The 10,835-nt window shown below is 50.0% G+C and overlaps 1 protein-coding gene across 2 annotated transcripts; it reads right to left on the minus strand.

Moving 5' to 3' along the window:
- Positions 1 to 474: 474 nt before the first annotated feature.
- On the minus strand, positions 475 to 10,574 carry PSMG4 (proteasome assembly chaperone 4). Of its 2 annotated transcripts, none has more exons than XM_049655100.1 (3): positions 10,294 to 10,532; positions 4,026 to 4,101; positions 475 to 665 (listed from the first exon to the last, which is right to left on the minus strand). In XM_049655100.1, the coding sequence occupies exons 1-3, from the start codon at positions 10,465 to 10,467 to the stop codon at positions 544 to 546; spliced, it is 372 nt and encodes a 123-aa protein (XP_049511057.1). In that variant the 5' UTR covers positions 10,468 to 10,532; the 3' UTR covers positions 475 to 543. The 2 variants fall into 2 exon arrangements, with proteins under 2 accessions (XP_049511057.1, XP_049511058.1); XM_049655101.1 differs by having other exon boundaries at positions 633 to 665; positions 10,223 to 10,574.
- Between the last annotated feature and the right edge of the window lie 261 nt (positions 10,575 to 10,835).

The raw sequence follows: 10,835 nt of genomic DNA on the forward strand, positions 1-10,835 counted from the left end.
TTTACCTCCTTCCTAAATTATCAGTTCCAACAAAATCCCTTTTTTATTTTTAAAAAAATTTTTTAACATTTATTCATTTTTGAGAGATGGAAAGAGACAGAGCATGAGTGGGGGAGGGGCAGAGAGAGAGAGAGGGAGACACAGAATCCGAAGCAAGCTCCAGGCTCTGAGCTGTCAGCACAGAGCATGATGTGGGGCTCGATCCTACGGACCGTGAGATCATGACCTGAGCCGAAGTTGGACACTTAACCAACTGAGCCACCCAGGCGCCCCAAAATCCCATTTTTTACCCCAGCTCCCTAGTACTGAGCGGTCACAAGGGGAACCCCACCTGCCCATTTTGCTTTTCTCCTCCCCCAAGCTGATCAATTGTAGCCTTTGGCCCAGAAGCTGGTGAGGGGAAGAAGGAAAGTTAGGAAGATTAACCCTTTAAAAACAAAACGTCAACACATACATGAACCTAATGACAAACAGTGAAATTCAATCCATTTATTTAAATGTACATTGTACATAAGTTACAAATCCTCACTTCTGCCACTCTGCCTAGAACTTTTCCGGAAAAGCCTCCATTTCTTCCTTGATCCTGTTTTCTACGAGTAATGCGAAGTTACTGTCCGTGTTTTGAAGGTTATAGCTGACAAACACTTGTTTGTTGGTCTTCCTGGCTAAAAAGAGAAAACATTGGCACAGACGTGACTGAAAAGCCTGGAGGCTGTGTGCGCCTCACACCTACCTCACAGCAGAGAGATGCCTGGGACAAGACAGCGAGGTCTCAGGGAGAGAAGGTGGATCTAATCTGTAATGCTCTTCCCCAGCAGTGGCCACAAATGCAGACTACAGTCATTGAGACCCCCTCCTGCTCTCTGCCTCAGTGGTTCTCCAAGCATGACCCCACCTCAGCAGCAGCACCTGAGAGCTTGTTAGAGCTGCAGATTCTCAGGCCCCCATCCCGGAAGCCGGGGGTGAGGCCAGCAACCTGCTTCACAAGCCCTCCAGGGGATCCAAGCGCTAATCCACTATTCTACTTAAAAAGTTGGTTTGTTTTTTTGTGGGTTTTTTTTTTTCACTTTTTTAAAATACAGATAATACCAAAGTATTTAAAATACTTAATTTCTCCTTCAGTACCACCCTCTCTACCAATTCCAGTCTTTTCCCAGGGATAATCCTGGGGCTACATTTCTGTACATTTATATAACACACACTTACATGCACATATTGTGTGCATATACACACAAATGTAGGACTTTCAATTTGATGTTGAAGAGACATTTTGACCCTTTCTACAGAACCAACAGTTGGGGTGTACTGCTCCAACTACAAAAATCAAGCACAGTCACATGCCCAGAATCAGAAAGACCTATCCTGACGGCAATTCAGGCAGTAAGCCTAAACCAGTTAAATATCGACCACACCAGTGATGACGCCTCCTCACGCAACCTGGCCTCACCACACACACAGGGAAAGTGCAAACTCCTACTCCCCACAGAGACACCCACCCGCCCTCCGCCAGCCCACAGACATCAGATGACCATGCCAGCCCTGTCATCAAAGGTGAAAACACGGTGAGGTGAGGTGAGGTGAGGTGAGGTGAGGTGAGGTGAGGTTGGCATCTGTCAAGTCACAGCCCACTCTGCCTACTCTTGTTCGGTGGCAGGAAATTCCTTGTCCCCAGAAGGGGGGGTGGGCAATCATTCTACTTGCTCAGACAGGCTCTTACAGGGAGCAAAACTATCTGCCTGCACTGTTCACCCAGCAGACCCAGTTGTGCCCTCTGTGCTGCACAGAATAAGGGCGTCCCCATGCACACCAAAGCCCTCCAATGCTTCTGGGGTTACTCTGAACCCACTAGATCTTCTCTTTTTCTACTTCCTTTCATCCTCCATATAAGATACCGTTTCAGGGAGCGCCTGGGTGGCTCAGTCAGTTAAGCGTCCAACTTCGGCTCAGGTCATGACCTCACAGTTTGTGAGTTCAAGCCCCATGTTGGGCTCCACACTGACAGCTCAGAGCCTGGAGCCTGCTTCAGATTCTGTCTCCCTCTCTCTCTCTCTGCCCCTCTCCGCTCATGCTGTGTCTCTCTCTCTCTCAAAAATAAACGTTAAAAAAAGTTAAAAAAAACAAAAAACAAAAAAAGATACTGTTTCAGGATGCTTCTCTCTTCTCATTACCCCTCTACACAAGCAATGTATTTTCAACTGCAGGGTCCAGACCTAAGCTCGAGATGACCAGAACAGGGAAGGGCAGTGCTGGACAGCCCCCTGGTGCCACCACCACCATGCATCACCAGACCCAGCCACATCATACCACTGACTTTTCCAGATTTTTCTGTGTGCCTGTCCTTGCTGGGACTCAAGACTCAGGACTGCCAGGTTTTGCTGATAACAAGGCAGGAGGGACCCTTCGTTAATATCTGAGTTTAATAATAAGTTGGTGAGGACTTATTTTGTCTATGTTCTGTCACAATTTATACAGATTATTATAAATTGATGGAAACCACATAGGAAAAATATTTTTTAAAATTTGCACAAAACTAAAAAAAAAATAATAGTTTGTTGCATACAAACTGCTCCTAGGCTTTCATCTCAAGGGTACCCTTGGGCCCATCTTACTTTATTGGCATAAACAATTTATTCGTGGCACAGCAAACAAGCCCCCGCCATCCTCTACCAGAATCCGTCTCCCACACTGGGGTGATCCTATAAACATGAACACTCTCCCACGTCTTCGTCTGACCAGGCAGGGCTTGCAGTGGTCTATTTGATATTACGTGTGTCAGCCCTTCAACGCCGGTAAACACACAGTGATGCACATAGAAGCCAAGGGGCATCTTGTCGTCAACTAACTTCACGTGGTTCAGAAAAAAATAGTATCAACACAGGGAATGAGAGCAACTGGGAATCTAGGCGAAGGCTAAGCAGAAATTCCCGGTATATTTGGGGCAAATTTTCTGTAAATGTAAAATTATTTCCTAGTAACAAGTTACCAGAACTTACTAGTTTGGTTACTAGCGCACACTAGTTACTAGCCAGGTTTCTCTAAAAAGGTACAGATGTTCCTAAAATGCCACAGCTGCCCTCATGGTCGGCCCTCCTCACACACAGAACTCAGAGTGGCAAGTCTAGAATGACCAGTCCTCACCCTGCCCCCTCCTCCCCCACCCCCCCTCCAGTGTGTGGCTGTGCTGTTCACCCAGTTGCCTCCCTGAGTGACCAGCATGTAAACTCCCACTAAGCAGGGATAGGTCGATAGAAATGCCAGTGCCACTAAACCAGAAGCTTCTTAAAGTCAGGACCCAGACCTCAGCCACCGTACACCCCAGCACCAGGACATGGGGCCCCATAATGGGCTCTGGAACCGAACTGACAGGGAGCACTGGTGAACACGATGCCCAAGGAGGAGACAGAGGTTGCCCGGCTGTCCCATGTCTCCAGGTGCCCTGGGAGACGTGGCGACTGAGCACCGGCAGAGGGCAGAACACATACCATCCTTACCCCAACTACCTGGGTATTTCCAGAAAGTATGTGTTTGGGGCCCGGGAGAGGGTGGCGCTTTTAACCTCTCGTTCTTGCTCACCACCCTCCACGCCACACTCAGGTCAGGCCAGCCTCCCCTCTTGCGAGCTCTGAACAAGGACAATCCCTCCTGTGCATTGCTGGCAGGCGGCTGCCCGGGGTCTCCTGAGTCACCAGGCGGCTACCCAGAGCCACTGCCTGATAGGTACTGTGGGCACCACTCACACTCTCCTCCCACGAGGAGGTCATGTGTTTACAGGAGGGAACTGAATCACCTTGTCATTCATCAGCTTGCACAGCAGCCAAGGCATGACGTGGGAGGCCCTTAAGAACATGCTGGCCCTGAGACAGTGGTCATGGTCAAGGGCATGGACAAGCCCTCCTTAAAGAAGACATCTGTGCTCATCTCTCAATACAAGGATTCTTTCCTTCTAAAGTCACCGGCCTCATGGTTCCATTAAACAGCGAGGTCCCCACCCAGCTGCTCCTGCAGCACCAGCCGTGGGCACGTACCTAAGCGCTGGGCAAGGCCAGAGGAGGTCGTATCAGAAGTGTCTCCGAGGAGGGAGGTAGACACGGGGATGGAATCCTAAAAAGAAACAAAGAAAACAATGCTGCTTCTCCATCGGCCAAACTTCTGTAGCTTCTGATTCATCCTTCCTGGCAGTGGCAGGTTCTGGTAGGTTAGACACTTTTACCAAGAGGAGGAAGGTCTGGCATCTGTGTCAACAGCCAGGTCGGTTGACCCTCTACTGTATGTGATGTCACAGAGCTAGGACAGACGAAGAGCAGTCACCTGAAGCTGGCATCACAGTGCTGTTAATAAGCTATAAGACTTACTTTACACAAAAGGCTTGTTTTAGGGTTGGAAGCCCCAAAGCATGCTGAAGGGCAACATTACCACCAACAGATCATTAAGGGAGCAGAGGAAAGCTCGTCACAGAGTCTGGGTGCCACTGCTACCAGGTCCCTCTCGCCCGCAAGTCAGGCATCAACGGAGAAGGCAGGACGCCAATCTCCTCATCCAGACCTGTAAGAGAGCACACGGCTCCATGCCCCTGAAGGGGTCTATGCTCTTCAAGGTCAACAAGGGCCCTATGAGTTTGCAAAAGGACATCAGTCATCAGGGTCCAAATAACGAATAAAGGAACATCAGATTATGTTTGGCCAATCCTCATTTCAGATAAGAAGCAATAAAACTAAAGATAAATAAATGTGGCCCTTCTGAAATTTAGAAGAAATGTTACTTCCAATTACTTTGGGGTTTTGTTTATTTTGAGAGTGAGAGAGAGAGAGAGAGAGAGAGAAAGTGGGAGGGTGGGAGGGAGGGAGGGAGGGAGGGAGAGAGAGAATCCCAAGCAGGCTCCACACTGTCAGCCCAAAGTTCAATGAGGGGCTCAAACTCACAAACCAGGAGATCATGACCTGAGCCGAAATCAAGAGTCAAACGCTTAACTGACTGAGCCACCCAGGCGCCCCATTCAATTACTTTTGGAAGTAACTCCCCTTACCATTAAAATTCCTACCTAGCTTAGGAGAAAAAAAAAATCACTAACTTATAATATGATCAAACTTACTTCTATCAAAATATTAGACTTCTAAAAGAAACAGCCTCAGTACAGAGGCAAGATTTTTAGAAGAATAAGCTTCTGCCACCAAAGGCTCTGGGGTTGGTGCCCATCCCCCCACACTGTCCAGGTAGAGACAGGTGAACTGAACAAACACCTGCTGTGTGCCAGATACTGTGAGTAAAGCATGGATCAGAGACTGTTCTTGGTCTCCTAGGGGTTCAAAGTCACTTCAAAAGGAGAGAGAACTTGTTCAGGTCTATAAGAGATGATCAAAAAACACAGGGTAAGAACAAAGGCATTTACTGCAAGCTTTTTTGTTGAAAAGATAACAAAAACATGATCTTAATGAATATGCTGTTTACAAAGTTCAAGTTCAACATTCAGCTCTATGCTAATAGTATCTAAACTCTAGAAAATCTACCGTAACAAGGTGGTCATTTCCCACCAAAAACAAAACTAAAAACTCCATATTGTTACCCTTAGTACTTCGTTATTTCCAAAATCATACTGCACCCAACTGGTCTCCCAGGCACACATATAGGCCTAGACAGTTTTACTGTGGATGGGGCACCAAGTGTGCCCAACACATGCTAAATTACCTGGGCAAATAGGGCCCCATGTCCCCTTTTCCCTGGTCTCAGGCCAGCCTCCATCATGTTGGGGGAATCTGTATCACCCTTGTTCTAAAGCCTCTCGTGGTGCCACAAACAGACCACGTGGGGCCAGCTGGAAGAAAAGCAGGGCATGTGATTTTGTTCTAGATGGTCTTGTCTTGCGTGTGGGGGTAGAGGGGAAAGGGAGGAGGGAGGAGACATCACAGACCCTTTGGTGCCATCCTCCGTGCATGGGCCAACAACCTTTTCCTAGGAAGGGCCAAAGGGTAAATCGTTTAGGTTTTTGTTGTTGTTGCTGCTTTTTTAAATGTTTCTATTTATTTTTGACAGTAAGAGAAACAAAGCACGAGTGGGGGAGGGGCAGAGAGAGAGGGAGACAGAATCTGAAGCAGGTTCCAGGCTCTGAGCTGTCAGCACAGGGCCCGATGCGGGGCTAGAACTCATAAACCACGAGATCATGACCTGAGCTGAAGTCTGACGCTTTACCGACTGAGCCACCCAGGCGCCCCTAAATCATTTAGTTTTTTATGAAGAAGGTCCAGTTGTAACTGTTTCATGCTGCTATCAACTTACAAAAGCTCTGACAGACATTACTGAATGGATGGGCAGATCTATGTTCCAATAAAACTTTGTTACAAAAGTAGACTGGCAGCAGGCCAGCCTGTAGGTCCTGGTTTGCCAAGCCCTATTCCACAGGAATCTTGTGTTTCCTGCTGTAAGCTATGGTCTACACTTCTCTCCAGTTGGCTGGGTGCTCTGTTCCTGAAGGACAATGTACAGGTACACAAGGTGGCCAATAAGTGGGGAATGAACTTCTGACAGGTCTGGTAACTGAGACTGGCCCCTTTTCCTTTTCCTACCTGATCTTCGTGGAATGTGAGTTTCCATTTGAGAAAATACACCCTTCTAGGAACTATGACTACCAAATGGTCAGACTGCCAAACTGCACCAAAGCAGCCCACAGGAGGAATCCTGAAATTGATTCAAGGAAGCAATGCCTGGTTTTACTAATGAGCAGTCCTGAGCCCCATGTGACCCACAGCCTAACCCACTGTCTATGACTATAGCCTTAGGACTATGAAAGAAGGAGGTTCCAGGGCACCACAAGCTCCAAACACACCACCGTATCCATCACCCTGTACCCCCGCAGACCCTCTACCTCTCCCCTCCAATGAAAGAAGACATGGAACTGCCACCTGCCCAAAGGCCCAGCTGCGGGTACCCACCAGAAAAGAAATCAAAGAAAACCCACCCAGGAAAAGAACAGCAAGAAGGGAAAGGGCAGAAGAAGGACACTGTGTGAAGACATCCAGAGGTCCCATTCAGAGGCTGTCTCCTTCCCGAAGCCTTGCCCAGGTCCTGCCTGATGGCTCTCTCCTCTGATTGCCCACCACCCCAAGGGCCCCTTATAGATTACAATCCTTACAGTCTGCCAGGCTGCAGGTTACTACTGGTAGCCCTCCCTAGCAAACCCAGAGTTCCTCCAGGGGGGCCTCATTGTTTCATTCAGCAATGATTTAATGAGCAGCTTGCCAGGCTACTCCTAAACCAGACAAACCTCACCTCCATCATGGATACTGACAATAAACTGCAGAGGAAGCAATACTGGGGCATGCCCATGTACTAAAGCAGGGAGGAAGGCAGTAGCAGGGGAGCTCTACCAGGTAGCAGAGCCTAAAGGGTTACTGTAAAGTCTCTGACCTGTACTCTGAGGTTACCTCTTAAAAGGTCTGCAGCAGAAGGATGACAGTATCTGATTGCCGTCTGCTGCCCTGCAGGCAACTAGCCACATGGCAGTGTTGTGGGCTGAACTGTGTCCTCCAAAAAGAAAAGTCCACATCCTAACCCTTAGCACTTGTGAATGTGACTTTACTGGAAATAGGGTCTTGGCAGAGATGTAAGTTAAGATGAGGTCATAATGGAATAGGGTGGACCCTTAATCTATTATGACTGGGATCTTTACAAGAAAACACACAGAGAAACACACAGAGAAGATGGCCAGTGACACCACAGGCAGAGATCTGAGTGATGAAGCCACAAGCCAAGGAATGCCAGGATTGCCCCCAACACCAGAAGATGGGAGAGGCATGGGAAGATTTCTCCCTACGAGCCACCAGAAGGAACCAGCCTTGCTGACACCTTGACTTTGGACTTCTGGCCTCCAGAACTGTGAAGGAATAGATCTTGGTTGATTTAAGCCCCCCAGTTTGTGGCACTTTGTCACAGCAGCTCTAAGAAATGAACACAAACAGCAAAGGGGGAATCAGGCTAGGAGGAAAGGAGATGCTGCGGGCTTCACCGAGGGCAGGCTAGAAGGGAGGTGAGAGGTGTGTAAGCAACCTTTTAGGCAACCAACTTGAACAATGGAAACCTGAGTAAGATAGAAGGGCCCACAGTGCCCTCCAACCCCTTGGCTGAATACAAACAGGCCCATTAGGTGACCCACCTCAAAATATCCTTAAGTCCTAGCTGACCAATGGGTGGGTTACTTATACTTGGGCACAGGTGTTGGAAAAGTAAATAAAGTACGCCAAAGATGGCCAATGGGGCTAAAACAAACTCTGGTCTCTAGCTTAGAGACCCCTCCTCCAGGTTCTTCCTCCTTTGCTGTGTGCACGAAAACCCCCACAGATATGGAAGCTGGCGGCTATAAATTACCCTCCTCACTTGCATTCCGGGCTCAGGCCTTTGGAGAAACAGTCTCCTCTGAGAACACTGGTGTTAAATAATTATCTCCAATCCACAAAGATCTCCTAGTGCCGCTTGGTTTTTCCACCAGGGTTCCAGCCTGGTTCCGTAACACAGGTACCAAAAAAGGAAAATTCCATTAGAACCCACACCCCCTTAACTACAGCCCCTCACCACTGCCTCCAGGCAGTCTCTCCCTTGCTGTCCTTCCCCCAGCTCCCTTGCGGTGTATTCAATAAACTTCTACCTCCTTTGTTCTGCCTTGGGTGAACTCTTTCACTGACCCAGCCAGGCCAACAGGGTGGTTGGATTCCCCCTATGTGTTGATGGACGGCAGTGCCTACAGATTCACTGACACTCGCCATGGGGAGAGTGGGAGAGTAATCAAGGTTCGAATGGAGTTTCCACAACAACAGATGGGGGCTGGCTGTGAAAGAAGCAGGTCTGAGGGAAGAGGTTGAGTTAGGTCTTACTTTTCTAAAGAAAACATCCAGATAGCCAACAGGCACATGAAAAGATGCTCAACGTCACTCCTCATCAGGGAAATACAAATCAAAACCACACTCAGATACCACCTCACACTGGTCAGAGAGGCTAAAATGAACAAAACAGGAGACTGTAGATGCTGGAGAGGATGTGGAGAAATGGGAACTCTCTTGCACTGTTGGTGGGAATGCAAACTGGTGCAGCCGCTCTGGAAAACAGTGTGGAGGTTCCTCAAAAAATTAAAAATAAATCTACCCTATGACCCAGCAATAGCACTGCTAGGAATTTACCCAAGGAATACAGGAGTGCTGATGCACAGCAGCACTTTCAACAATAGCCAAATTATGGAAAGAACCTAAATGTCCATCAACTGACGAATGGATAAAGATGTGGTTTATATATACAACGGAATACTACTTGGCAATGAAAAAGAATGAAATCTGGCCACTTGTAGCAACATGGATGGAACTGGAGAGTGTTATAAGGGAAATAAGTCAGGCAGAGAAAGACAGATACCCTATGTTTTCACTCATATGTGGATCCTGAGAAACTCAACAGAAGACCAAGGGGGAGAAGAAGGAGGGGAAAAAAGTTACAGAGAGGAAAGGAGGCAAACCATAAGAGACTCTTTTAAATACTGAGAATAAACTGAGGGTTGATGGGGGTTGGGTGTAAGTGGGTGATGGGCATTGAGAAGGGCACCTGTTGGGATGAGCACTGGGTATTGCATGGAAACCAATTCGACAATAAATTTCATATTAAAAAAAAAGCAGAACCTTAGAAGTAGCGGGGGGGGGGGGGGGGGGGGGGGGGGGAGGAAGGAGTTGGATCTTCAAAAAAGTCTAGTGTGAGATGCCTATCAGATTTTCAGGTGGAGACACAGGAGTCCGAGGTCTGTACTGGAAACAAAGAAAATTAGGTGTGTTCAATACAGAGATGGCAGGAAAACTAAGAGGTGGATACCATCCTCCGGGAGGGTGAGTGTGACCAGACAGAAGTCCCACGACAAAGCCCTGAACATTCCAACTACTGAGCGGGGCTCGAGGAGCCAGCAGAGGGGCGCCCGCCTTAAAGATAGAGGAGGAAGGGACCGGCGGGGATCGCCTGGGGGCCCACGCCCGGCCGACGGCATTCGGCTCCCCACGGATGGTGCAGGCCAGAACCCCGGTTCCTGAAGACATCACAGGAAGAGTTCCGGAGAGCCCCGAGGCCCCCTGGGCCCAGGAAAGACTGAGGGCACAAGTAGGGAAGCACAACCCCCACTATTCCGGGCGGGCACCAGGCGCGTGCCTGGACCCTCAGTCACCTTGCCTCCCAGCCCCCGCCCCCATACCCGCCCGACCCCTCGCACCTCAACCTTCCACGCCGGCCGGCATTCCCAGTCCTTCCCCCAGCCTCCGCCCCCTCCCGACCCGCACTCACGTAGCGGTTGCACATGGCCACCGCGAGGTTGCGCAGGTGAGGCGTGGCCCCCACCCACAGGAAGAGCGAGTCCGTCAGCCGCATGACGTGGAAGTGGACGAGCTGCTCCCACAGCCTCGCGCTGAAGTTGTGCAGGGAGACGTCCCCGCCAGCGGCGGCCGGCGGCCCGTCCATGCCGCCCGGCGGGCCCACGCCCGCAAACGCCGAGACTCCGGTCCCGCTGCCGTCGTCGGCCGGGCCAGACCCAAGCAAGCGAGCGACGAGAGGTCGAGCGCGCTTTCGCTTTCGGTCCAGGGGAGAAGGCGGGGCTAGCCCGGGACGTAGGCGGGGCCGGGAGTGGGCGGGGGCGGGCGGCTAGAAAACGCCGAGTAGGCCGAGCCCTGGCTGCGCTGTCCCGCCGGCCTCTCCCGGCGCCCGGGTCTACTGAAAACCCGCGGTCCTCAGCAGCAGGGGCTGGGCCGGTGTCCGGCGGTGACCTTAGGGAGTCCGCGGGCGCCTGGCAGAACCCGCCCTTGCTTGTTCCTTCCCTCCTTCACCCCAAT

The sequence above is a fragment of the Panthera uncia genome, assembly GCF_023721935.1.
Source record: "Panthera uncia isolate 11264 chromosome B2 unlocalized genomic scaffold, Puncia_PCG_1.0 HiC_scaffold_25, whole genome shotgun sequence".
NCBI lineage: Eukaryota > Metazoa > Chordata > Mammalia > Carnivora > Felidae > Panthera > Panthera uncia.